Raw genomic sequence first — 27473 nt, 5'->3', positions numbered from 1 at the left:
GCCTAACATTCAAACTGGAAAGATAGGGAGAGTTGGTTTACATCAAACACTGGTGAGAATATAGGGATGGTTACTTAACATCGTTCATCGTTTTCTTTCTTTCTCTCTTTATTTATTTATTTATTTTTTTTACGTATGGGATATGTGTTTTTAGGAAATGGAGTCATTTTCCTACTCAGTTTATTAAAAACCTAACTTTGCCACTGGAGAAAACCTCTTTCTAAAGCAAAATAAAATTGACATTAACAATGGATTTTTTTTAAACGTCAAATGTCCAATAGGAAACAAGAGAATTCTGGTGAAACAGACTGGCTGGGGGCACCTGGGTGGCTCAGTTGGTTAAGTGTCCGACTTTGGCTCAGGTCGTGCTCTCATAGTTCATTTGCATCAGGCTCTGTGCTGACAGCCCGGAGCTTGGAGCCTGTTTTGGATTCTGTGTGTCCCTCTCTCTCTCTCTCAAAAATAGATAAACATTGGGGCACCTGGGTGGCTCAGTTGGTTGAGCGTCTGGCATCGGCTCAGGTCATGATCTCACGGTTGTAGGTTCGAGCCCTGCGTTAGGCTCTGTGCTGTATCTAGCTCAGAGCCTGTTTTCAGATACTGTGCCTCCCTCTCTGACCCTCCCCTGTCTCTCTCTCTCAAAAATAAATAAAAAACATTAAAAATTAAAAAAGACTGGTTGGTAAGAGTCAAAAAAATAAACAGCAAATACACTGTAACTTATAGTAGGGTTTCTTACGGGGTAGGGGTATTAGATGAGCTTTGCTTTATTATTATCTCCTCTCCCTCTACTCCCACTCGCATGAGAGAGAACAGGACGAATTTTAAAACACACGTTATTTTTAGGATGGTTTATCTTGTCCAATGATTCAAGGTAATAAGCGTGGCTCTGCTGACGTTTTAACACCCTAAATTCCTCTTACCTCTCAGCCAGAACACAGAGTAAAACAATTATGTCCCACATTGAATTCATACATAGAGACATTATTATTTGGGGAATGAGATTCAAAAATATTGAACTTGCAGTTAAACTCCTACTTCATTTCTAGCCCACACATAATGGAAAGCCTGCCAATATTTTAAGTGACCGAATGGCCATATTTAACTTTGCTCCCATGGTTGGGCACAAAGTCAATCACTGATCCTTAGGAAAAGGTTCCCGGTTCCAGAGTAGCTGATTTGTGCTGAGTCTTCTCTCTGAATCCTAGCTACCAACCCAGAATATAAAATGGTGTTTAACCAGTGAAATGCACGAAAAAACTCTACAAAATATGTACTTAGTTCCTTCTGTCAAATTCACTGTGAGGCCCACACACAAATGCCAGGAACAGAATGCCTGTGTTTTCTCTGTTCTGTTTGCCATTGTTAGGTTTACTTGCCGCTCTCTGAATTCAGTGCTGATGTGGTACAAAATATCAGAGTGGCTTTTACTTGGCAACACTGTTTCTTGTTTTACTAGCATATTGCCACCCACTCCCACAAAAGCAGAGGGAAATCAAGTCTCTACAGACCTTATCAGAAGCCAGGATCCGGAAGGAGGCAATGACCTGCTCAGCTGTGTCCGTGTCTGCTGTCTCTCTGGTCATGAAGTCGATGAAGGACTGGAACGTGACGGTGCCCTGTCCATTGGGATCCACCAAGGTCATGATGCGGGCAAATTCAGCTTCTCCCTGAGGCAAGGTAGCAAAGAAACCAGTAATTCAAAAGGACACAACCCTCAATGACACCATGCTTCTGCTTTAACCTCTTGACCTGCAAATTCCTTTCTGTCTATAAATGTAAATAGCGACTTAAGTTTACTGCCAGGAAATGTTACAAGTTGCTGCAGAGTCAGACCAGAAGCTGCCGAAGGTCCGAATTCCTTCCTCCCTCTGACCCACGTGGCCTTCAGGCCTTAACATACTTCCGGAAGAGGAACTCAGAGAGAAAGAGAGATGGGTCTTTTCTCAGACTCCAGCCAACAAGAGTAACATTGCTCAAAGGACATGGCTCTCGTGATTTTTATTTTAAAGGTCTGAGAGGAATCGAAGCAGCTCATATTCAAAATACACACTAATGGATAACAGAGAAGTTGGGGTGTGCTGGCATTCTCTCAGCATGTGGGGAAATGTATTTTCTTAAATGATTTATAACTAAAAAAGTTTTTACTTTCTAAAATTTTAGCAGAAGCACTTGGAAAATCATCAGGCTCCTAAAAACCACATAAGTGTATGCACTTTATAAATGGATGAACTGTGCAGTCTGTGAATTACATCTCAGGATGGCTGTTAACAATCATTAGAACGGGCACCTGGGTGGCTCAGCTGGTTAAGCATCTGACTCTTGATTTCAGCTCAGGTCTCCATCTCACAGTTTGTGAGATCCAGCCCTGCACCGGGCTCTGTGCTAACAGTGCAGAGCCTGCTTGGGATTCCTGGTCTCCCTCTCTCTCTCTGCCCTTCCCCTGCTCATGCTCTCTCTCAAACCCCCCGCCCCGCAAATAAATAAACTTAAAATTTCATGTTCTCTTCCTTTACTAGAAAAAAAATCTGACCAATTACTGAATAAAGGTACATGTCCTGGCTCTGTGAAATTCTTTTTACATAGCAGCAGGCAATCTTCAAAAATACCCTATACAATGAAAGTGCCCTGATCCCAAATGTGCCATCGTAGTTTAAGTGAGTCCCCTCCTAGAAGTCCAGAGTCAACAAAATACCAAATCTTAGTAAAATGTTCACTTCTGTCTTACCAAATCATAACCCATGGAAATCAAGCAGGCTCGGAAGTCCTCATGATCCATCAGGCCATTCTTCCTCTGCCGACAAAGAGAAAGAAAAGAGAAGCTGAGCACTGGAGACAAATCGAAGAACTGTATGTGACCAAGTGAACAGAATCCAGTAAAGAGGGGGGCCATGTTGAGCCCTGCCAAAGAGACTATCAAGGTCACTCGGACTTATAAAGGGATGGAGCTAACACGGGAATGTTACAAAACAGTTTCTTAAAAAAGAAAAAGGTGGGAGGGGGCACCTGAGTGGCTCCGTCAGCTGAGCGTCCGACTTCAGCTCAAGTCATGATCTCACGGTTTGGGAGTTCGAGCCTCGTGTCGGGCTCTCTGTGGTCAGCCCACATTGGGTCCTCTGTCACCCCCCGCCCCCCGTCCCTCTCCCGCTCGTTCTCTCTGCCTCTCTCAAAATAAATAAACTTAAAAGGAAAAAACAGGAAAGGGGGATAACCACCAGACAGAAATGAAAGGATACCAGAAAGTAGCAGGAGAAAAAAACACTTAGTGCCAAGAGCACAGCCCAGTCAAGAACTAACTACTGCCACCTACCGATGACAGATCCCTAACGGTCCGGAGAAATGCTCAGGCTCCCATGGCCCCAGGTGGTCCTCTTTATGAAGCTCCCCAAAGACATCAGAATTCCTAGAACCCCCACAATAGCACAGCAACTCCCAAACTACTCTCAGGTTCATGGACCAGATGGAGCAGCCCTTCCACGCTTGGAAATGCAGGGGGTGCCTGCACAGAGCACCGTGCAAGAAGGCCCAAGCGGACGACAGCTGTCACAGTCCAGGAAAGGCCGGGTCAGGACAAATGGCACCCTCAGCTCCACTGATAGCAAGGTGTCCCCACAAAGCCCTGGACGTGATAGGAAGTGCATGCTGTGCTGAAGGTTTTCTTGAAAGAATTGGGTCGGGTGGAGGCCTGCGTGGCTCAGTTGATTGTCTGACTTTGGCTCAGGTCATGATCTCATGGTTTGTGTGTTCGAGCCCCACATAGGGCTCTGTGCTGACAGCCTGGAGCCTGCTTTGGATTCTATGTCTCCCTCTCTCTCTGTCCCTCCCCTGCTTATGCTCTCTTGCACGCTCACTCCCAAAAATAAACATTAAAAAAATTAAAAAAAAAAAGAAAGTATTGAGGGGAGAGCTGAGGTTCAAATATCAATATAACCTTAAAAATAAGAAATTACCTTTAAGGGTATTTTCTGGTGCTTTCACTTGCCCATGAAATGGCCAATCCCAGAAGGTGTGTTTTCATGTTGGCACTTGGGGCCCAGTCACTGCCTGGCCCTCCAGTGACACCCACTAGCGTGATACTTCCCTACCTCACGGACACTCTACTTCACGCTGACTTCCCTTCATTCTCTTTCCCTGATTCTCTGGCCTCTTTCACAGGTAGCTACTTCCCCACAGTCTGGGCCCTTCCCTGTTCCTGCTGTCCTGGCTGACCTGCCACAATCCCCATCACGTGGGGACCCCCACAGGGCTCAGCCCTGAGCCCTAACTGGGTTGCCAGCTGGCCAGGGCACCTCTTCATGCAATGCTCACTCCACTTGCACAGCACCCCTGTTCTCACGCCCTCCAGGCCTGTCTTGTCCACGTGGTTTGTAATCTCTCTCTCCCCTCTGTACCCCAATCCTGTGGTAACGTGACATTCTCCCAGATTTTTGTCACAGTGCATCTCAGCTCTGCCCTCTTGTCCTCACTTGTACCTCTGCTATTCCCCTGCCCAGGAGCTTCTGTTTCTCTCCTCTCCCTTCTCCAAGAACTTCCTGTCCACACCTCTGCTCACTTTCTCTCCCCGCCCCCTCCCGTCCAGTCCAGACCATCATAGCCACAGTAGCCAGGCACATTTTTCTAAAGCACAGCCACAATCAGGTTCTGTCTGTGCTCTAAAAGCCCAGTAAGAACTCCCTCAGGGCACATCCGCTGTGGCCTCTGCCATTCCTACCCTTACTATTTAATGAGATGACACAGCAAAGTGGATCACATTCTCCCCACTAAGTTCAAGCAAACTCTGTTCCCCCCAGGACACACACTCCTTAATATGTACACAAACTTTTAAACCTGGCAGGTCCTGGGGCCCTGCGTGGCCCAGTCGGTTAAGGATCTGGCTTCAGCTCAGGTCATGATCTCGCTGTTGGTGACTTCGAGCCCCGTGTCTGGCTCTGCACTGACAGCTCAGAGCCTGGAGCCTGGTTCGAATTCTGCATTTCCCTCTCTCTCTGCCCTTCCCCCACTCCTGCTCTGTCTCCCTCAAAAATAAACATTAAAAATAAATAAATAATCATAATTGGTTTTACTCAATTCAAATCAAAATACCAGGTAATATTTTAGAAGCAGCACTTAACTCTTTATATGCCTTTGCCATGAAAATGGTCATCATTCTGTTGGTACATTTTCCTTAAAGCATATCAGAAATCAGTTTTATTAATTAAAAAAATGAAAACAAGCAAACAAATTAAGTTTTATATGTCAAAATGGTAGGTTAGGTTTTCACTAGGTGCTTTATCTAAGTAGTTACTAAGGAAAAGTATCTCAGAATTTTGTCTTTGAGTCTTTAGAAAAGATCTAAGTCCAACAACCACATTTCATCAAGGATACACTTGAAATAAATCTAGCTTTGCCATCAACTACAAAGGCATTGTCAGGTGGCCTGCATAAACCACACATGGACCTGGACTTCGAATCACCTTCAGCAACATCAGAGCCCAGCACTTCATCTTTGGTGGCTGTTTTCATTTGACATTAATCATCCTGTTTCCCTGTAATATTTATTGGGTGTTAACACTTAAACTACTACCACGAATATTATTTCAAATGCATGTTTTAACATCCCTAGTATTGCTTTTCGAGTTAACTACAGGGAGATGTAGACGTACCCTGTCAAAGTGGTTGAAGGAGGCCCTAAACTCATTCATCTGCTCCTGGGTGATGCCCTTCGCGTCTCTGGTCAGGATCTGGGTCTCCACTTCATTGATGGTTCTGGCGATGGTCGTCAGCAGCACCTCCCACCCAACACGAATGTGCTACCAAAGCAAAAAGGAAATGATCAGCCCTGGGTCTTACCAGCACATCAATCTTGCTTCATTTTCATAGCCGGAGAGCAGACTCAAAGGGAATTACCAAACTCTTTCATTATTTATACTTATTTCATACTGATTTTTTACTCTTTCTAAGATTCTGTAACGGGAACTTCTCAGAAGTGAGAGTAGGTTGTAACAGTGGTGACTGGCTCTTTGTAAACAAAACGTACAATACAGTCTGTCATAACAAGTATCTTTCCATTTACCAAGTAGCAGGAAGGGCTCTGGATTGCACCCGCTGGCTCCAAGGAGAGTCAACTGGGCCAAACTGGTAGCAATGTTAACCATTTGGTTTGGCTTTCAAAGTAGTGTGATGGATTCATTGTCATTATGCTGGTGGTGGTGATGGTGATGATGATGGTGGTGGTGGTGGTCCAGGTGGTGGTGGTGATGGTGGTCCACGTGGTAGTGGTAGTGATGTGGTGTTGGTTGTGGTGGTGGTTGTGGTGGTGATGTTGGTGGTAGTGGTGGTGGTAATGATGATGATGGTGGTGGTGGAGGTGATTGTGGAAACTAACAATTTTATAGTGCTTGGTAGAGTTCACAAAGCTTTTTCACATATAGTGACAGGGAAGGCTTGAAGATGCCTAACTTCCATGCACAGAATTTCATAGGAACACACACAGACAACTGTGTGTGTGTGGGAAACACCTGAAGAGAAGGTGGAATGGTCACAACTAGAAGCAACAGCAACCCCAGCCGGTGTGGCCCCTGTACCTCCATCGTGTAGTTGGTGTGCTTGTTGTCAAAGACCAGGGCCTCTTGGATGAGCTGATGGTCTCCCTCCAGCTTGTCGATGTTGTTCTTGTAGTTGATGATGTTGTGCTCGTACTGCTTCAGCTGGTTCATCTGGTCCTCCAGCGCTCCCGTGATCTGGATGGAGCTCCGGGCAATCTCCTGACGGAGGCAAGAGCAGGGAAGAAACGGGTGAGCGGGCCTTTATGACGACCATGTGGGATCCCAGTGTCTGAGGCCACTGCAGATGTCACGCTGGCACTCAGCGCCAGCAAAAGTCACTGGATTATCTCAAGGAGGGGTGGGAAAGGGGGCAGGACCACAGTGTGAAAGCAGCTCTGGTTATGGTTCACCTCGAGGGTGGGGAAAGCCAACCGAGATCCAAAAGAACAAAGCAGGAAGGGGGGTGAGCATTTTCTCAGCTGCCTTCCCCTAAATACGGAAGCCTCCCCAGGTCAGCACCGCCCTGTTCCTCATGGTGGTGGTGGGGTGATGTGTGCGTGAAACAAGCTGTCGGACAGATGTAGGACCAATCGACAGTCAAAAGAATTTCTTATAGTTTTATATGTTCTCCCTTTAAGAAAGAAGGTAACATTTTATCACCAAAAGGGAGGTTGAGAGAAACACAAGAAGGGCAATACATGTCTGTCTGTTGGCTGCTCTTAGTGATAAAATGAACCCAGAAAGCCGGGTCATCCAAAGATCACTTTTCCTTAAATGTTCTGCAAGTGCACAGTATTTGTTTTATTTTTCTTCAATTTTTTAAAGTTTATTTGAGGGGCACCTGGATGGCTCAGTCGGTTAAGCGTCCGACTTCGGCTCAGGTCATGATCTCGCAGTTTGTGGGTTCAAGCCCTGCATCAGGCTCTGAGCTGTCAGCACAGACAGCCTGCTTCATATTCTGTGTCTCCCTCTCTCTGCCCTTCCCCTGCTCACTCGCTGTCTCTCTCTCTCTCTCAAAATAAAAAGACATAAATAAAAAAATTAAAGTTTATTTGAGACAGAGATAGCATGTGTGGGCAAGGGGTTGATAGAGGAGAGCGTGAACCCCAAGAGGCTTCCAATGCGGGGCTCAAATCTGTCCAAACCAGGAGCTGACACTTACCCAACTGAGCCACCCAGGCACCTTGAAAATACAAAGTCTTTGTGACTCTTCACATGTCTTCCTTAGGGATGGATGGTTTTAAATCTACATCCTACAGAAGCTAAACACTGAGAAAGAGCCCCATAATCCTTTTTAATAACAAAATAGACAGATGGCAGCAAGAACAGCCTGGTCCCCGTTAGTGTGCCCCCCACACCCTGCACTAATGCCCACAGGCTACAATAGCTCAGGGGCCCCAAAGGGTGAAGCCCAGCACGACATGAAGGTCCCTCATGGCCCTGAGTGGGGAAACCAGGAACAGGAGAGGAATCATTGTTGAGTCAACTCAGGGACTAATTCCGAGGCTGGGGAAAAGGTCTCTGAGTACGGCACTGCCCTACCTCCATCTTGTTCTGGATCCACGGCCCGATGGCATTAGCCTGTGCAGCAAACTGGCGCCGCAGACGCTCATTGGCATGCTGGCGGGCCAGCTCCTCTTGCAGGGACTGATCCCGGATGGGCACAAGCTGCTTCACCTGTCAGGGACCAAGGGCAACAGCGATTAGAGGCCAGCTTTCTTCCAACAGGAGTGAACAAGACATGTGCTAATAGTCCAGAGTGGAGGAGTGGAAACAGAGATGGAAGGGGAGGGGGAAGGGTGGGGGGAAGGAGAAGAGGGGGAATGGGGTGGGGGAGGGGATGTAGAGAGGGAAGGGGGAGGGGGCGCCCCCCTACAAGAACTAAAGGGAGAGCTCCGTCTAGTCCTGATAGCCACCCAGTGCCTGCTGAAAACCTGGGAGCATCTGCCTTAGGGATACAGACATCCCTCCAGCCAGGGGCTCCCACTTGCAGCACTAACCCCATAGGAGTCAGGTCCAGGGGCTGGGTCCAGAGTGTGGGGGATTTGTACACTTGACCGAGGGAAAGCAGACATCTTTATTTTTAATATCTCTAATTGAAAGTTAGTGTTTCCTTCGATTATGAATGTGGGCAGCAAACCCACAGTAGTATTTAGCAAGCAGTACTGTGACTAGATCATAGTAGAAATCACAGATATTCTCATATAACGTTAGTTATTGCCTGCCTCTCAAAATAGCATGTACATGCATCCCTGCTTCAAAATGATCAGGTTTGCTGTTAGACCTTGGTTTTAAATGTGTTAGTACAGGGGCACCTGGGTGGCTCAATCAGTTAAGAATCTGACTTCAGCTCAGGCCATGAATGCATGGTCTGTGGGTTCGAGCCCTATGTCGGGCTCTGTGCTGAAAGCTCAGAGGCTACAGCCTGGAGCCACCTTCAGATTCTGTGGCTCCCTCTCTCTCTCCTCCTCCCCCTCTTCTGTTCTATCAAAAATAAATAAACATTAAAAAATTTTTTTAACAAAAAAATGTGTCAGTACAAAAACACATACATTACTATATTGCAACTTTTTTTTTAACTTTTTAAAAAAATGTTCATCTATTTTGAGAGAGGGCTCGATCCAGTGAGCACAAGCTGGGGAGGGGCAGAGGGAAAAGGAGAAACAGAATCCCAGGCAGGCTCCATCCAGTATAGAGCCCAACATGGGGCTTGATCTTATGACTGTGAGATAATGATCTGAGCTGAAATCAAGAGCTGGATGTTTAACCAGACTGAGCCACCCAGATGGCAACTTTTGCAACTTTTAAAAAACATTTTAATGACAGTATTTTAAAATAATTTGTTTCTGTTACACCTTAAATGTTTTTATGGATTTACAAATTATCAGAAGGGATCCACAGGCTTCCCCAGACTGCTGAAAGGACTCAAGACACAAAAAATAAGTTAAGGACTTCTTCTGGGTTCATGAGGTGTTTTTTTTTTTTAACATTTATTGATTTTTGAGAGAGAGAGAGAGAGAGAGCGCGCGAGCGTGAACGAGCACAAGCTGGCGGGGGGGGGGCAGATAAGAGAGGGAGACACAGAATCTGAAGCAGTTTCAGGCTCTGAGATGTCAGCACAGAACCCTATGGGGGCCTGAACCCACAAACTGCGAGATCAGGACCTGAGCCAAAGTTAGATGCTTAGTGGACTGCACCACCCAGATGCCCCTCACGTGTTTAATTCCTATCTAATGTTGATGCAGGAAAGTATTCTACCAGTGTCCATCTTTTTTGTTCCATTTGTACCCTGTGATTTACATTTCCCTGCCGTGCCTGAGTTCCCTAGGACCTACCTACCTCAGAAGTCTTTTTTGGGTCCTCTACAAAACTGCTCCCACAGACATTACCATTCATAATGTCCCTTTCACAAAAACCCATGTGTTCAATTTGCTTTTTAACTTCATGCTGGGGGAAATGTTTGCCCCACTTGAAGACATGACAAATTTCCCTTTTCTTCAGGGGGACTACTTAGCCTAACAGGTTTCCCTTTCCAAGTCGGCTGTCAGAAGGCTGGAGCTAAATTTGAAGCTCAAATGCAGTAAGTCAGTCCCTGTCTCTCAGATGAACACTCTCCTTCCCATACCTGGTTTTCTCTTCTTTTGCATCATTGATAACTATACAACTGTTGCACGTGTTTTTATACAAAGCCACCCCAAATCCACTTGGTGGACTTATTCCTTGTAAGCCATGTAATAGCATCACAGATCGCTGGGCTACAACTTAAACCATGAAAATAAATTTTCCATAAGAACAAGACAAAAAGGCTCAAACGATCCCATGTGGACTATAATTAAATCAATGGACAGTTTCCCAAAATCTAAAAGGCTGTAAGTTAGCAGAAATACTTTCCCTCCCTAGTTTTCTGAGCAATTTTTCTGCATTTAAAATTCACACACATTTGGGAAATGTCTATCCCACATTCTAAAAATTCTTTAATGAAGTTCTTACCGTAGGGAAGCTTGTGTGCACCAAATTTCCAGTGGGGGGTATAAAAATAGTTTCCCTTATGGTATTAGCATCCTGGCCTATACTGATTTTGCCAACATTTTGTAAGGTTTTGCTTAAGGAAAAACATTTCTGCCTTCCTTCCTTACAAATCCGAGGCTGCTGAGTGGCATTTAAGAGTTTAACTTATTTCATCTGTTAGAAACAAGACAACCAGCCCAAAATGGAGTCGCTTAGGCTAAGCACCCTGTCACCAATCAGAGACTCAATTATAGCTTCAGGTCGCCCAGGAATGGAATCTTAAACTGGTCAGTCACCTGATCAGCACTAGTTAGGTCATCTGCCTGACAGACAGACCCCCACCAGCCCCTGAAGGAAAGTGACCTCACAATAACTAACTGGCTTTTTCTGCCTAGTATAATTTCCTTGTTCCCGCTCCCCTCTGCCCACAAAAGTCTTTCACTTCATACAGCTCCCCAGAGCTCCTTCGTACCTGCTGGATGGGATGTTTACAGGACTCAAATCGAGTTTGGCTCAAATAAACTCTTAAATTTTTACTCTGCCTCAGTTTATCTTTGAACATATCTGGGACATTCCAGGTGAAGGAAAACCCCGATGGTGATGCAAACCAGTCACTCCAGTTCCCTCAGCCTCAGCTTCAGGAGTGCCTGACCTGGCCCACAGCTGGTTCTCAGCCACCTACCTTGTCCCACTTGGCCCGGAGCTCGTCCATGGTCACGGTGCTATAGGGATTGCTGGAGCTGATTCTGATATTGTAGCTCTGGATCACCTTCTCCACCTCGTTCTGGATGGCCATGATGGACTGCCGCTCACCGTCCGCCTCGGGCAGCGTGGCCTTGAACTGCTCATGGGCAGTGATCAGACTCTAACCCAGAGATGGAAGTGGGGAGAACGTTATTACAGGTTTTGATGTTCCCTTCTGTATACATGCAAATGCCTTTTATAAATGCAGGAAGCTCTGTGGGGAAACAAATTCTGGATGTTTTAGAAAAGCTATTTTGTGAACAGAAAATTTTCAGAAATGGAAAAAAGACATCAGGATGACTAAGTGATGGCTGGTAATCCAAAGTCTTCAAAAACATTTAAAAAAGTAATTTTCTTTTTAAAAAAAAATCATGTTTGCTTTCATAATTTTTTATTTTATTTAATGTCTATTTGTTTTTGAGAGACAGACAGAGCGTGAGCAGGGGAGGGGCATAGAGAGAGAGGGGGAGAGACACAGAATCTGGAGCAGGCTCCCAGCTCTGAGCTATCAGCACAGAGCCCGACGTGGGGTTTTAACTCATGAGCTGTGAGATCATGACCTGAACCAAAGTCAGACACTTAACCAGCTGAGCCACCCAGGCTCCTCTGGTTCCAGAGCTTCTATGTAAGTCATACCCTCCCCTTACAAACAGAACTTAGCTGCCCTTCCTAACCTCTGCAGTCCAACAAGAATATGTAATGTTTGCTGTCTATATTTAAAGAACACCAGGAAATATATATCTCTACTTCTCAAAAGGAAAAGGCCCAAAAAACCAATTCATTCCTCTACGTCTTTAAAAACTTCCATGGGGGCCCCTGGGGGCTCAGCCAGTTGAGCATCTGGCTCTTCCTTTCAGCTCAGGTCATGATCTCTCGGCTTCGTAGGTTGGAGCCCCGAGACAGCCTCTGTGCTGACAGTGTGGAGCCTGCTTGGGATTCTCTCTCTCCCTGTCTCTGCCCCTTCCCCCCACCTTACACTCTCTTTCAAAATAAAGAAATACATTTTTTTTTTTTTTTTAAAAAAGCCTCCCCTCTGGCCCTAATGTATAAGACCTCAGCTCCTTGGTTCTGGTGTCTGTAGGTGCCACAGAGCCACGGACTGCCACACTAACAGTCACTTTAAGTGCTGCAAAAAGTAGATCGACCTTTCCCCAAACAAAGATAAAGGATTTCAGGCTGCTAACCTCTGCTTAAAGAGCACATGCAAAAAACTCAGTGTTTAACAAAGTAATTTCTTTCCCCCTCCCCTAGGTGCAAATCCTTCTAGAATCCTCCTGGGCAGGGAGAGGTAGTGTCCAAATCCCAACTTCAGTGTTCCTTTATATTTAGATTCTTTTTGATGACTATCTATTTTATAGAAAGAAGAATTTGAAATTTTTTTCTTTTCTATTCCATTGTACATCAAGTTTATTGTACATTGGTCTCTCATAAACTGGGTCCTGGCTATTTGAGAGTAACTCTCCTCCCTACTGTGACGACAATCTTTGCTGTTCCAGAAGAAATCAGAAGCAGAACATTTTGGTTTGTGGGAGACAGGAGGTGCTGCTTTGTGATTTCTTACGCTTTATGACCCAGCAAACATATATAGAGCTTAATAAACAGTCATACGGATAGATTTCCAAAGTACTTGGGGCTCCTTGGTGGCTCAGTTGGTGGATCGTCCGACCTCAGCTGACAGCTCAGAGCCTGGAGCCTGCTTCAGATTCTGTGTCTCCCTCTCTCTGTGTCCCTCCCCTGCTCACACTCTTTCTCTCAAAAATTGATAAATGTTAAAAAAATTTTTTTTAATTTGCAAAGTACTTAACCTAGCAGCCAATAAACTCACAACTTTCCGTGGATTCCTCCCAGGAGTGTGTAAGTCTATTCTACTCAATGATTGGGGGGTTGGGGGTACCTGGATCTCCTCGATGCTGTGCACAATGAACATGTCCTGCAGGTCCTCCATCGCGCCTTCCATCCAGTTGTTGAAAGGGGCGGCTCTCTTGGCAAACTCCAGGTGAAGCTGATCGATGGTTTCTAGCAATTTCTCAGTTCTCTGGAGATCGGTTAAACAGGAGTGTTATCATATATGGATAAAAACGTTTCTCTGAAGACAGAAACATGCATTCCAGGACAATGACCTGCCATCTGACACTGTGCTCGCCACAGCGCTCTCACCACTAGCACATGTGGACCAGAAATTAGCCAACGTGCAGTGAGGAGAGTGAGCCCTGCAGGTCCCTGGAGCGCCTTCTGAATTAGAATGGGACTTAATAACATCCAGAGCAGCCTTGTTTTCAAAGGATGCTCTGCTACATCCTATTTTTTTTTTTTTTTTGAAAACTGAGAATCTGTATGGGGGAATATAGTAACTTGCTTTCAGCTAAAGCAGTACCTTTGAGGTCAGATCTGATTCCCTAACGATGCTGACCAGAACATTCAGGGCATCTTCCTCATTTTATAGACAACAGTGTGCAGAGAAGACGCATGCCTTCCCCAGAAGTCACCTGCCCAAGTGAAGACAGAGGAACCACAGTTTAATGTTCCAAAATCTTCACTTGGGATTTAATATAGAGATCTTTGCTTTTCTGGGCATGTGGAAGGCCAGGGCTTCAAGACACAGAGGACACCGTAACTATTTCATGTGGCAGAGATGACAGGGGTAGACAGGGAGAAAGCCAAGCATCCCCTATCTAGAAATCTCCCACAGTTATTCATTTTTTTTCTTTTGTTCTAAAAGCTTTGAGGGGTCTCTGTTTTTCTCTCAACCTTCCTTTCTTTAGGTGAATATGTTAACAGCCATCTGGCATCTAGGAAGCTTGACACACATATTACAAAAGTGTCATCAGACTCAGAAAACTTTCTTTGCAGTGTATTTATGCATCTTCCAAGTTCATCCTGGCTCTGTTTCCTATCCGTTTTTCCTCCAACATTTGTTGCCATTTTCCCTTTGCCCACCCGCCAGTGACGTTCCTTCTGATTCCCAACTCCGCCACAGCTCCATTTACCCTTTAGAGAAGGCCCTTTGGAAACTCACTATAATCACTACCTGATACAAAATGGATTTTGCCATAATCTTATTACCCCTAGATTTTTTTTTTAATTCAAAAGTATGTTTCGCTGAAAAAAAAATGCTTCACTGAAAACAAAAAGTATGCTTTCTCAGGGGGAAAAAAAGCACTCTTCACTGCTCTCTGGATAAATATGGTAGAAAGCCACCAACGAGGCATTTCCCACTTCTCCTATTTTTCCTATTCTCTGTAGTGGCACCTTTCAGGAGGCAGCCTGTTGTGTTTTCCACACGTTCTGTCACGGAAAAAACAAAATTAATAACAGGAACTTAAGAGCATCTATGAGAAGATTCCATGTCAGCAGGAGGCTGACATGATTTCATATCAACAGGCTTCACCTCCAAAGCTTCTCTCCTCTTCTGAGTAAGCGTTCCCAGTCTGTCCCACTGGTCACAGATTTTCTGGCACCGATCGTTGATATTCACAGCGTCATGATAGTCCAGTTCACTGTGAGAAGTGAAAACAAAGATTCACTTTCCCTGATGTTATGAGGAAAACAGACAGCTCAAAATAAGCAGGGTTTTTTTTTTTTTTTTTTTTTTTTTAATATTAAAGATCTGCTAGAAAACTGGCAAGGTATTTCAGGGGTCTTGCTAACTGCCACCACTGCAAACAGGATTGTTACTCTTTGACAGATTACAAGAAAAGTTAGTAAAGCTCTCGCTGGTCAGTTTTCTGAATAGACAGAAATGCCGTCTTCCCAGTGCCCCAAGCTAACTCCACTCTCCCTTGGTTTTCTTGGCCAGGACCCCAGGGTATTATTTTTAAGTGGCAATGTACCTGTAAATGAAGCCAACCATCTGACCTGGAGGACAGTCCTGTGGGCCGCCTGAAGCCACAGTGACTGGAACATCAAAGTGAGTCAAGGGGGAGGGAGGTATCAGCTTGCACCCCATTGTGTCCTTGGCTCCCCTCAAAGGGCACTGGCCTCACGGCTGGGATAAAGCACCATGTCCAGAAGGGGCGCTGTGGCCTTATCTAGCATTGCAAGAACTTTGAAAAACTAGCAGAACAGAACCCTTCCTTTTCTGGACAGCAGTTCTAACTTGTCTAATGCCACTGGTGTGACAGTAAGAACAAAATGACTTCTTGCTAAATAACTACTCTTCCTTACCAACCCTATCCATGCATCCTTACAGGACCTTTGTAAGGTGAAGTAATTTGAACTTAGCATTAATTTTTTTTTGTTTTTCTGAGAGAGAGAGAATAAGGAGAGAAGGAACAGAAAAGGAGACACAGAATCTGAAGCAGGCTCCATGCTCTGAGCTGTCAGCACAGAGCCCAATATGTGGCTCAAACCCACAAACCGCAAGATCATGGTCTGAGCCAAAGCTGGACGCTTAACTACCTGAGCCACCCAGGTGCCTCTGAACTTAGCATTAAAGCGAATTCCAAACTAGAAGGTTAACCTAGTATCTCTGGGGATAAAAAGTTGGAATGATGTATAAAATGTAATCGTCCTTTCAGTTAAGATAAAACTTGGATTCACAGAGGTTTAAAGACACCTTTAGGAGAGACTCCTCTGTCATGAATGGTCCAAGATAAGCCAGCTTTACAGAAACTCCCTCCCCTCCTACCAAGTTCATTTCCCTGAAATGTAAGCTTGTTTATTTCTTCTTTCGACCTTAACTTAAGGCAATGGTTGTTCACCATTTCTTGGTTCGCCTGGCCAAGAAAACTTTTGTTCTTTTCCTCTTAAATAATATTAACTTGTCCTTATTGAGTGTTACCGCCTCTGCTACCGAATGCACGTGGTTGTGATCTGAGCGTTCTTTTCAGTGGGTAAAGCTTTCCAGCTCTTACAAGCCGCTTTCTCCATAGACGTATGCTTCACTAGTCTGAGGCAGACTTCGCTTCTTGTGTTCCTTGCTATAACCCAAAAAGAAGCCCCAAACACACCAGCAATTTGCACAGCCTTGAACACAAACTGGAAAGGCTACGGCTCTTCAAAGTGCAAATATTAAAGAAAACAAAGACTTCAAGAACAAAACCAAACCCCTGAATCCTACCGACCCCTAATGGAGACAGCAATGCTCACTTCTTCATAATTACCTTTAGGGGTATATACCTTTCTCCTTTTGCTAAACCATCCGTAAGAGTTCTATACATACCTGCTCTCAAGGAGTGAGGGGTTTGCACAGCTGTGCAAACTGGTTTTTACGCACTTTGAGAGCTGCACAAACACGTTATTATTTTAGGAAAAGTAAAAAGGACCAAGAAGTTATACATTATGATGGACACAGGGGCACCTGGGTGGCTCAGTCAGTTAAGTATCTGACTTTGGCTGGGGTTATGATCTCACGGTTCACGAGTTCAAGCCCCACGTCGATGATGTCAGGTTCTCCGATGTTCGTGCGGAGGCGGCTTTGGATCCTCTGTCTCCCTCTCTCTGCCCTTCTCTACTTGCACTCTCTCAAAAATAAACTTAAAAAAATGTTTTTAAATGAATGCAGATTTAAATTTTACACGTGTGCCTCTTTTGACCGCTTGAAGAAACTGGCACTGGGGATATCAGGAATAATAATACAAAATTACTACTTAAATTTTGTGGGCAACACTTAAATGCATTCCAAATTACTCACAGGAACCATTAAAGAACATTAAATAGCTTGAGTTTCTTTCACCCCTTATTTTAACTGTAATTGTTAACAAGCAGCCAAACACCCACCCTTCAAGAACCACGAGAAGATCATATCAAGACCACAAATACAGGGTACAAACTGGATTATGAAAATCACAAATAATTAAGAGTTTATGTATCAAGGCTAAAAAAATTAGTAAGATACTCTTAAAAAAGGCCATAGCTGGTAATTAATGAGTTGTGAGGAACACGGAAGTTATAAAAATGTAACGTAGTAAAATAAATGTTTATTACGTGTTTTGTGACAGTTATCATTATGTGATTTTAGGCACTAAAACTTCTGTGGCTAGATCAGTGGGAAGGGAGTAGGGAATGAAATGTTATACTAATCAAGAGGGTTAGTGTATTTACCTTTTTTTGTTTTTTAAGTTTATTCGTAAGAGAGAGAGAAAAACATATGAGTCGGGGAGGGGCAGAGAGAGGACAGAGCTAGAATCCCAAGCAGGCTCTGTACCAGCAGCCTACAGGCTGACTCAGGGCTGGAACTCACAAATCATGAGATCATGACATGAGCTGAAATCAAGAGTCAGACACTTAACCCACTGGGCCACCCAGGTGGCCCTTTCTAAGCCTTATTTAAAGACCTTCATCTTTGGGACACCTGGGGTGGCTCAGTCGGTTAAGTATCTGACTCTTGATTTCAGCTCAGGTCATGATCTCATGTTGGTGAGTTTGAGCCCCTCACATCGGTCTCTGTGCTGGCGGCGCAGAGCCTGCTTGGGATTCTCCCTCTCTCCCTCTCTCTCTCTGCCCCTCCCCTGCTCACACTGTCTCTGTCTCTCTGAAAATAAATAAATAAACTAAAAAAAAAAAAAAAAAGGCTTAGAAAGACTGCAGGGCACCCTGGTCAAGTGTGCGAGGAGGCTTAACCCAGGCTTCAAGCAGCCTGCGCTCCACCCATGCTGGGTCCCTCCCATAAACAGAAAGCATGGAAATGAAAAAGCACTTATTTGATGACAAAGAAAAAGCAGGGCCATCATGTCTCCTCCTCAGATGTAAGGCAAGCATTTCTGTTTTGTCTTGGCGTCTGGAGGTGCTGCGTGTGGGCAGGGGTGAGGCGGCCCCTCCGGGCTGTGCCCCCGTCCTCTGCCTGTGGAAGGGGCTGAGGGGCTGCGGCCTGGAGGGCGCGGGGACTGTGGTACACCCAGAGAACCCCAGCTGAAGTCTCCAACTGGGTTCCGCCTAAACTGAGCATGGAGAAGGGCAGGCCAGCCTCACCCTGCCCTGGAAATGCCCCCGGAAAGCTGTCCGAGGAATCCTCCCACCGCACCCCTGGCCGGGCTGGGGGCAGAGCCTCCCTGCTGCACGGAGCAGCCTCGCCCATGCACAGCACGTACTTGAGCTCCTGCGCAATGGCCGCTATCTGCTCCACCCGGTCCTGGTGCGCGGCCAGGTCGCTCTCGAACGCCTCGTGTTTCCGCAGCAGCGCCCGGACCTCGGTCAGGGAAGCTGACTCGTAGTCCTTCTGCAGCAAGATCTGCTCTTTGCCTGCAAAGGTTGCATAAAGGAACATGACAACTCTGATGTCACATACCGGCTTCCTTGCACCTGCAGAATTCTCAGTGATCCTTACGTTTCCGAAGAACCAAGAGAAGGGCCAAGAATGATAGGACCAAAGGCACGGAGGTGCTGATTCAATCATTTTCCGGGCTGTAGCTGTGCTAACACTGCCCCTGCCCTTGTGTTCCAAAAAAGCTCATGTCTACACATAAAGAGGAGAAGCATGCAGAGTCCACACTAAGAGGTCTGCATTCTTCATAATCCCAAGTAACAAGTATCTGATTGTACAGTGTGATGCTCCATTAAGTCGGCGATGATTAGTGCACAAGAGTTACCTGGGATAGTTGAGTAAGACACTTGTACTCTACTGGCCAGCCCTTGGGTTCAACCTTGACCCCACTTCTTTATGCTTGAGAGCCTTCTCTTTTCTGGTTAAATGCAAACTGTAGTCTCCTTCCTGATAGTATTAGAAGCTTTTCTCTTTGAATCTCCACCTATTTCCCCCACAAATATTTCTTAAGTCAATCAACTGCTGCAGTTATAACTGGACCCACACTTACTCCCTGGTTGACAACTTTTAAGAGTTTAATTCTAGGGGTGCCTGGGTGGCTCAGTCTGTTGAGTGTTCGACTCTTGGTTTCAGCTCGGGTCGTGATCTTGCGGTTTCATCCCTGCATCAGGTTCTGCGCTGACAGCACAGGGCCTGCCTGGGATTCACTCTCTCCCTCTCTCTGCCCTTCTCCACTTACGCTATCTCTGTGTCTCTCAAAATAAATAAGACAAAAAAAAATTTCAAAGAATTTAATTCTATACAGCTACAAATGGAAAGCAAATGTTCGTATATTTAACGATGACAACATAGCACTTACTATGCGCCAGATACCAATTTAAATACTTTATAATGTGGACTCATTAAATCTTCATTAAATTGGAAGCTGGTGTTGGAGGTATGATTGCTATTCCTCTTTGAAGAGAACACTGGCACTGATAGGTTGGGAGCTCATCCAGGAAGTATCTGGGCTGGGACCTCCACCGCCCTGTCTCCAGGACCACGCCTCCAACCATCGTGCTGTGCGACATCAACCATCAAACAACACCAAAGCAAAAGGGAACCAAAGCCTGAGGGGAACTTCCCTGACCTTTCTCAAAATAGATTATGTGATGGGGAGAATGTTTTGTTCTTCTACCTCAGCAAAATTATGATCTTAATATCATGGCTATGGAAAGATTTGCAAGGACTGAAAACAGACGAATCCAACGAAATAAGGAAGCTAAGACTATAAATTATAATACCTTCTGACATTCCTCCTTCTAAGCAGATCTTCTAAATGGGAAATTATGTTGCTTTGTGGCAAGAGTTAGTATCTGGGCCAGGGCTGTCTGACCGACAGGGAATAAACAGATACTTGTGGATCAAACAGAAAGAGTGTCGGGGAAGACAGAAGGAGGCCAGGGCTTACATAAGTAAGCGTGGGAAGAATGCATTTTTGAGTGCCATTTTGTGGAAAAGTACATTATCTGCTCGACGAGAAAGTACGCCTTCACGCCCACCTCCCGAAGAAATTTAGTACTGGGCCAGCAGGGCGGAGCGAGGTGAGGACACCTGCCCACTGGCGTTAGGGACCGGGGTGGAGACTGCACGGCGTGGCTCTGTCCGTGGCTCAGCTCTGGTGTTAGCCGACCCAGCCCCAGGCTAGAGCACTTGCCGTAAGCCCACGTCTCATGCGTGGAAGCCTTCTGCCTGAACTTCTCCGCCAGGTGCTCCACGCGCTCCAGCCTCCGTATCTCGTTCAGGAGCCATTCCTCGTAGCCCTTCTCCGCCTGCTCCAGCCTCTGCCAGGCACCGGCGATATCCTGGGGGTGTTCGGGGACGAGCAGAGGCAGGTTTGTTACACTCTGGGCTTTCCTATAAATCCCCGTCTATTATGAGTCTGACAGTGTTTTCTTCTCCTTACTCCCACCCCCCCCCAACTTCCCCACCCCCAAATAACTAACTAGTCAAGTGTTTTTGGCTTTTAAATGTCTTCATTCTTACCAGGGCCTTTTACAACTAATATGGTTGTTCGCATCAGCCGGTAAATACCCGACACTTGTCCAGATGTGGACAGAGAGGCTTACAGGGCTTTAATTTTCTGGCTAGAAAACACGAAGCCGCAGAGTGATTCAATTTAAATCGACTACTACGCAGTGACTGTGCTCAATCATCTAGTCATTTCCTGGACATCACACATCTGCTAGGCACTAGGGAGAAACTTTTATGTAAGAGTAAGTGACACTGGTAAAGTTCCCGGCCCTTCAGTAGCTTTCAGGATTGTCGGGAAGGAAAGAGTAAGTAAGTGCAATTAACCCTTGAACAACACACAGGTTAGGAGCGACAACCTCCTGCATGGGTGAAAATCAACGTATAAACTTCGACCTCCCCAAAATTTAACCACCAATATCCTACTGTTGACCAGAGATCTTACTGGTAACATAAACACCTGAATAACACATATTTCCTATCTCATTTGGATTATATACTATATTCTTACCATACAGCACACTAAAGGAAATGTTATTAAGAAAATCAAAAGGAGGGGCACCTGGTCAGCCCTGTTAAGCGTCTGACTTTGGCTCAGGTCAAGATCTCAGGGCTCGTGAGTTCAAGCCCCACACTGGGCTCTGTGCTGACAGCTCAGAGCCTGGAGCCTGCTTCCGATTCTGTGTCTCCCTCTCTCTCTGCCCCTCCCCAACTTGTGCGTGCTCTCTCAAAAATAAACATTTTTTTAAAAGAAAATCAAAAGGAAAATATATTTACAGTACTGTCCTGTATCTACCGGGAAAAAAAATCCATGTGTAAGTGGATCGTTTGGGTTCAAACTTGTGTTGTTCAAGGGTCAACTGTAATTAAACAAATTCACTGCAGATAGTGATTGGCTGTGAGGTAAACAAACTGGGGTCAAGTGATGCTGAGAGACCAGTGGGGGGTGTTGCTTCAGGTAGGTCACTTGGAGAAGACACACCCAAGGAGGTGGCATTCGAGCCAAGACCTCAGTGACAGGAAAAGCCAGTCACATGAAGAGGTGGGAGTCGGCACAGGGCCTGAGGCAGGGATGGCCCCGTGTGACGGGAGCAGCACCGAGGGCACGTGACACGAGGTGGGAGTAGGGATCAGATCCCATGGGATCCTACACTATAGGTGGGTTAATGAATCTGGATCTTAGTCTACATATTCTAGGCAGTCACTGGGGGGTTTTGAGTAGAGACACATTCTGGTTTGCATTCTGAAAAGAGCCCAGCAGCTGCCGTGCAGAGAGTGAAGGCGAGGGGCCAGGGAGAGTGGGACTGTGGGGGCGCTGGGAGAGAGAGGGGCTCAGCAGGCAGCGGTGGCTGTGCGGGTGCAGAGCAGGGCACAGACAAGCTACAGTCCAGACGCAGAGCTGGAGGGAGTGCTGAGCAACTGCATTTGAGGAGGTGACAGATGGGAAGAGTCCAGGGTGACGCCTGGGTTTGGGGCATCAGTAACTCAGGGGGTGTGTTGCCCTTTGTCAAGACAGAGTACACTGCAGAGGGGCTCGGGACAGGCCAGGTTTGACAATGTTCTGAGATGTCCACACGAGTGCATGGACCTGGATGCCAGGGAGGAATTGGAGCTGGAGATGTACAACTTGGGAGGCACCGGCGTTCGGGAGGTGAGGGGAGAACATATGGGGGTATGGAGGTGGAGAATAGGGGCAGCCCCACACCCAGGGGCGTCCTCCCACGGGTAGGGGTGGGGGAGGGGGCAGCAAGGCTCTGAGCAGCAAGGACTCAATGGCATGGGGAGGAAACAGTAAGAATAGAAAGAGTATCAAGAAGCAGGCATGGTTAACAGGGTCAAACAGCAGAGGAGAGGGAAGTAAAAGTGACAATGGGGATGTCACCACGGACGCTGATGAGCTGAGTGGGAACAGTTTCAGGAGGGGACAAGCCAGGTGGCCAAAGGGTGAAGGGCAGAAGGAGTAAAAAAGCAGCGAGGAGGTGAGAGGGGCTGCCAAGGAGAGCTCCCTGTAGACTGCCTGCTGCATGAGGGAGATGAGGGCCAGGACTGGGCTACGGGGAGGCAGCTTCTCGAGGCCCTTGTGTGCTGGTGTGAGTGACTCTGTGGAGCAGGGTGCAGGGAGGGAGACACCTGCAGCACAACCCTGGGAAGGTGTCCGGGGCCTGAGAGCAGGGCGGAGAGGGAACGAGATTTAGGTGCTGGGAGGCCCAGGAAGAGGAGGCCAGGTCGCAGGAAGGCAGGGAGGAGGGGAGAAGGGCAGCAGAGGCTGCTCTTGGCGAGGCCTGGTGCCAGGAGCAGAGAGGGGTGGAGACCTGCATGCAGGTGGGGAGGAAACATCCAGAGTGAAGGGGTTACGGGGCCAAAATTATACCCAATAGTTACAAGGACCAGAGAAGTCCAGGCAGCCTTCTGGGAGCCCATCAGAGAAGAGCTCCCTGAACCAAAGGGGGCATCCGACCCAGCGCTCACCGACACCATCTTGCCCTCGGAGGGCATGAAGGCAGGCCGGTTGCTGATCCGGAGCTTGGTCTGCAGCGTGTTGAAGTTGATCTCCAGCTGGCACTTCTCCTGCACCTTGGGCGGCTTGTGCTTGCGCCGGTAGTCCCGGAAGTCCTCCAGCTTCTTCTGCATGGCCTGCATGGTCTTCTCAGGGGTCCGGTTCTCCAGCCAGGGGATCGTGCGACGGATCCACTCCAAAAGCTGCTCCCAAAACACAGAGACGCTGCTGAAAACACCAGCAGACTGCCCCCCCCCAGTTAAAACAAAGACAAAAAAACAGAGCTAACAATGGATTCACCTAATGTTCCTTAAATTACAGAGTATGCATACGATAACTCCTGACCAAGAGGAGAAAATAAAACAGCACCCCAATGCACAGTGGCATGAATGAAAACTTCAGTGCTCCCCCACCGACCACCACGGCCACTGGTGATCATCCCAACGATGCCACACACAGGCTGGAAACTTAGCACGAGTCATGTTTTTACAAAAGTGGGACATTTACAGGAAACTCGGGGACCGGACATTAGCAGACAAATGCTGGATGGGGCTTTCAAATGAAAAACAAAAACTTGACAGGGTGGAATGGAGAATCAGCAAAGACAGGTTTGGCTTAAGAATGTAATTGTCTTTTAAATAAGCTCAAATCTAATGAAGCTATTTACCAGAGAGATGTGCTGTCAAACTGGGACCGACTCCGTGCCAATGTATATTTTAATTTATTATCTAGCTTTCAAGGAAATCCACAAGATCGAAGTGAAAACAGTAGTAATTCCTAAGGATGAAGTGTATATACCCCCTTATCTTGAATTACTGCCAAGTTGAAAGGCCAGTAATAATATGCACTTATGATCTCTTGGGAAATGATAGCCAGTAAGAATGAAAGCTAACTAAACCAGTGACACACCCACAATCTAAGGGTCCGAGGAGGGTAAACAAAGGACCAGGGGAGACAAGGAAGGGATATAATTGTTGAGGAGTGTCTGTCCTTTGATCCTGGTGGTGCCTGAAGCTGACCACTGGGGTTAAACAATGCTGCCAAACTGAATTTTCCATAGTGGCAGGATGGAAATATAAACTCGGTATCATCAGACAGGATTACTATGAACCACTCATTTGGAAGACTGATTCCCAGTATCCCAACGCTTTTGCCAGGATGGACCAAATATCGGCTAAATTCAGCCAAAGCAAAAATATTTGGTCTGTGATAATGTGCCACGGAAATCAAGTCGGAGGGGATGCGGCCATGCACGACACTCAGCCCATCCCTTGTATGGGGGAAGCCACGTAGCGGCAGGCCGGGGCTGTGCAAGTTGTGACTTAAGCTGTAACTGGAACAGAAAGAACAAGGTGGAACAGGCTATTCTAACCGAGAATCTGGCTGAAGAGCTGCAGGAGGCATCATGGAAACTCATATGCAAGCACCTTGGATGGAGGGCCCCGTCCCTGCCACATTTCCCTCTAGATTTTCACAGACACACACACAAGGCTGAGCCTCATCTCATACCAGTTCCCGCAACGCCCAGTCATTGTGTGGAGCAGGGCCTCTGAATAACGGATGGTACCTTATGTGAGGCCAGTAACCAGCGCAGCAGGGGAAAAAAACAAGTAATGCAGAGTCATCTGGGGGCGTCCGACCCTGGGGGTGCAGAGCTGCGAATGGCATCACATCTGCCTTCTTAAAACATGCAAACTACCTCTATGCCTGGGGGTGGTTGGGAAGCCCATCAGGGTTGCTTTTGTGCCAATATGTATGTTGTTATGAGATGGACCACCTCCGAGGTCCAGTGTAGTTCCCTACTTTTTATTCCATCTGAGGTGAAAAATGCAAAGAAAGGAAACACTGAGTCGGTGTTCGCCCTCCATGCCTCACCCTCTGGGTGGGAATGGACAGGACTGCCGGTCACCCGCTTCCTTTACCTCACTTGCTAGCCTCTCATATTCTTCCATCAGCCTCTCATTCTCTTGATTCACAGCAAGAACCTTACATATCCTGTTAGCTGCTGTCTCGGCCTGTAAAACACAATAGGTAAACAGGACAGCTCTGTGACACGGAGGCGCATGCACAGGACGGAACGTGATAGGGCAGGAGAGGGGAGGGGGGAGGGCGTGCTGTAAATGATGCAGATTCAAAGTTAGGGTAGAGTAAGACTGAAGGGATGGCTGGATAACACTATGGGTCATTTCACACCTTGTTTTACACAGACTTACACGGCAGGCTGAATGTACTGTGGGGAGTAACGGGGAGATACCATTAGTCTAAAACAGAAGCTTTGTAAAACATCAAGCAAGTTAGTGACAGAAATAAACAGGTCAAGGAAGCCAAATTCTCCCGTCCTTGAATGTGCACCCCAAGTACTCTACTGTCCTCCTCACTGTGGGGTGAGAGCTCTCTAAATAGCCCTTGGAAGTCAAAGCAAAAAATAACTGGGTCCTGAATATATATTGTCATTGCACCGAGTCCAGGGAAGACCCCTTGTCCTTAAATGAATATTGGGAACTTGCTAGGTGGGATCCTTCCACGGAGCAAGATTTAACGTACCCGGGAAGTCATTGAGGCATACATAATTCTCGACTGTCACTTTGTGGACGGGAAGTTGGGGCAGGACTGGCAAAGTGCCCTAAACCACGACCACATGATGCATCAAGAAAAGCAAGTTGCCCCTCCGGCCCTCCGGCCTGTCCCAAAGCCTTGCCCCTAAAGCCCGCCACAGGGGCCGTGTGCAGTTAGCATCATGTGCTGGTGACAGTCATAAAGAAATTGCAGAAAACAATGCATACTCTGTCACCCCAGTCCATCATTTTCTCCAAGGAGAGACAGGTGAAGGGGCAAGCAGCAGGTGCATATGGAGTTGGCCAAGGAACAATCACCCACAATATATGTCTAAAGAAATGTGGATTTTTCTGAGGTTTTAACATTATTATCCTTTCGCTGTTTCAATTAAGATCAGTCGTGAAAGATGTCAGAACCAGTCACTGAACAGTGAGGGCAGTTTCCAGACAGAGGAGAATAAAGGGTACCAGTAAGGTGCTTGTCTCTTCTTGACAAATGTCCCCTTCACTGTTTAATGAACGTGGCACCATTTTCATGACACCTGTTTTTTCTTTAAGCACAAATGTTTCCCACAATTTACTAATGAAATAAAAGCAGGATCTTAGAAGGAAGAACGAAAGGGGCTCCTGGATGGCTCAGTCGGTTTGGCATCTGACTTCAGCTCAGGTGGTGATCTCACAGTTCATGGGTTTGAGCCCCACATCGGGCTCTGTGCTGACAGCTCAGAGCCTGGATCCTGCTTTGCATTCTGTGTCTCCCTCTCTCTCTGCCCCTCCCCTGTTTGTGCGCTCTCTCTCTCTCTCTCTCTCTCTCTCTCTCTGCGTGATAAAAAACTTAAAAAAAAAAAACCTTCAGCAACTGTCTAAAGTTAAAGCTGTTATCAAAAACAATTCAGTTTGGAACTTGCAATATTACGTCATCACAAACACTTAGAAGGATTCCAGGGTAAGATGTGAAGCACACAAACACACACCCAGGTAGGCGCTCGCGTGTGCGCGCGCACACACACACACACACACACACACACACACACACACACAACTAGAACCAATGCAGAACAGCAGCCCGGATCGACACGTGTTGAATACCTGCTCCGCGCCCGCAAATGCGTGGTAGAAGCAGGAAACGTATGTCATGATAGCTCTTTCATCGGGCTTGGGAGTGTTCACAATGTCTGAAGGGAGGGAAGAAATAACACAGAAAACAAACACACACACAGATGAAGAGTAGAAACCAGGGTGAACAAAGGGAAGAACAGATTGGTTTACACTGATCCATGCTGCGTGTTCCTCAGACCCACAGTGCTGGCGCTCAGGAAGGCTCTCCGGCCCTGACCATGGCTTGTGAACAGAACGACCTGGACCAGCATGGCTTTAAAACAACCAAATAGAGGGCCTTCCTCCCCTGCCCTGTGATGAGCTTGTAAACGTGCAGCTGAGGCATTCAAAGGGGGACTGGGTGCTCCACACCAGGGTCTGCTATCACTTCCTAATGATGCGTGAGGCCCATATCCGCCCATCTTTTGACCACATCGGGTCATCTGCCACTTCTGCTCTGAGCAACGCACATGACCTCGCAGGATGCTGGGAATCCAGGCAGTGCTCCATGGCCCCATCTCTCCTGCCACCTTCCCACCCCACCTTCGGAACTGTTGGCTTTCTGGCTCCTGTGAGGACATTCACCAGAGAGCACATGGCATTCAATGCCTTCTATGCGTACTTACCTCGCCATTTACAGAAATCACCAAGGGTAACAAAACATCTAAAGAGAAGGATATACACGGCTTGTACTTATTGTGACTCTCGCTACTGTTTGCACTAGCTGCTGAAATAACCAACAGGAAGAGAGAAAAACAGAACCATGTGAACACACATGCTTGATTCCTTCACCTTGGCAATGCCTTTTTTTTTTTTTTTTTTTTTTTTTTTTTTTT

The 27473-nt window shown here is 46.6% G+C and overlaps 1 protein-coding gene across 2 annotated transcripts in view; it reads right to left on the bottom strand.

Moving 5' to 3' along the window:
- ACTN2 (actinin alpha 2) overlaps nucleotides 1-27473 on the bottom strand; it is a 68931-nt gene that overhangs the window by 451 nt on the left and 41007 nt on the right. The window contains exons 8-20 of one of the 2 annotated variants that reach the window (XM_029931654.1): nucleotides 26629-26714; nucleotides 24907-24999; nucleotides 22957-23187; nucleotides 20174-20321; nucleotides 18305-18455; nucleotides 14665-14773; nucleotides 13171-13311; nucleotides 11215-11397; nucleotides 8067-8201; nucleotides 6564-6743; nucleotides 5643-5789; nucleotides 2729-2794; nucleotides 1512-1670 (exon numbers count right to left, since the gene is read on the bottom strand). In XM_029931654.1, coding sequence (XP_029787514.1) covers nucleotides 1512-1670; nucleotides 2729-2794; nucleotides 5643-5789; nucleotides 6564-6743; nucleotides 8067-8201; nucleotides 11215-11397; nucleotides 13171-13311; nucleotides 14665-14773; nucleotides 18305-18455; nucleotides 20174-20321; nucleotides 22957-23187; nucleotides 24907-24999; nucleotides 26629-26714 — 1829 coding nt within the window. The remainder of the gene's footprint in view (nucleotides 1-1511; nucleotides 1671-2728; nucleotides 2795-5642; nucleotides 5790-6563; nucleotides 6744-8066; nucleotides 8202-11214; nucleotides 11398-13170; nucleotides 13312-14664; nucleotides 14774-18304; nucleotides 18456-20173; nucleotides 20322-22956; nucleotides 23188-24906; nucleotides 25000-26628; nucleotides 26715-27473) is intronic. The other variant, XM_029931655.1, reaches the window with a different exon arrangement.

Source organism: Suricata suricatta, chromosome 2 (genome assembly GCF_006229205.1).
Source record: "Suricata suricatta isolate VVHF042 chromosome 2, meerkat_22Aug2017_6uvM2_HiC, whole genome shotgun sequence".
Taxonomy (NCBI): domain Eukaryota; kingdom Metazoa; phylum Chordata; class Mammalia; order Carnivora; family Herpestidae; genus Suricata; species Suricata suricatta.
The sequence above is the reverse complement of the archived record's forward strand: the minus strand, read 5'-3'. Positions and strand labels throughout refer to the sequence as shown.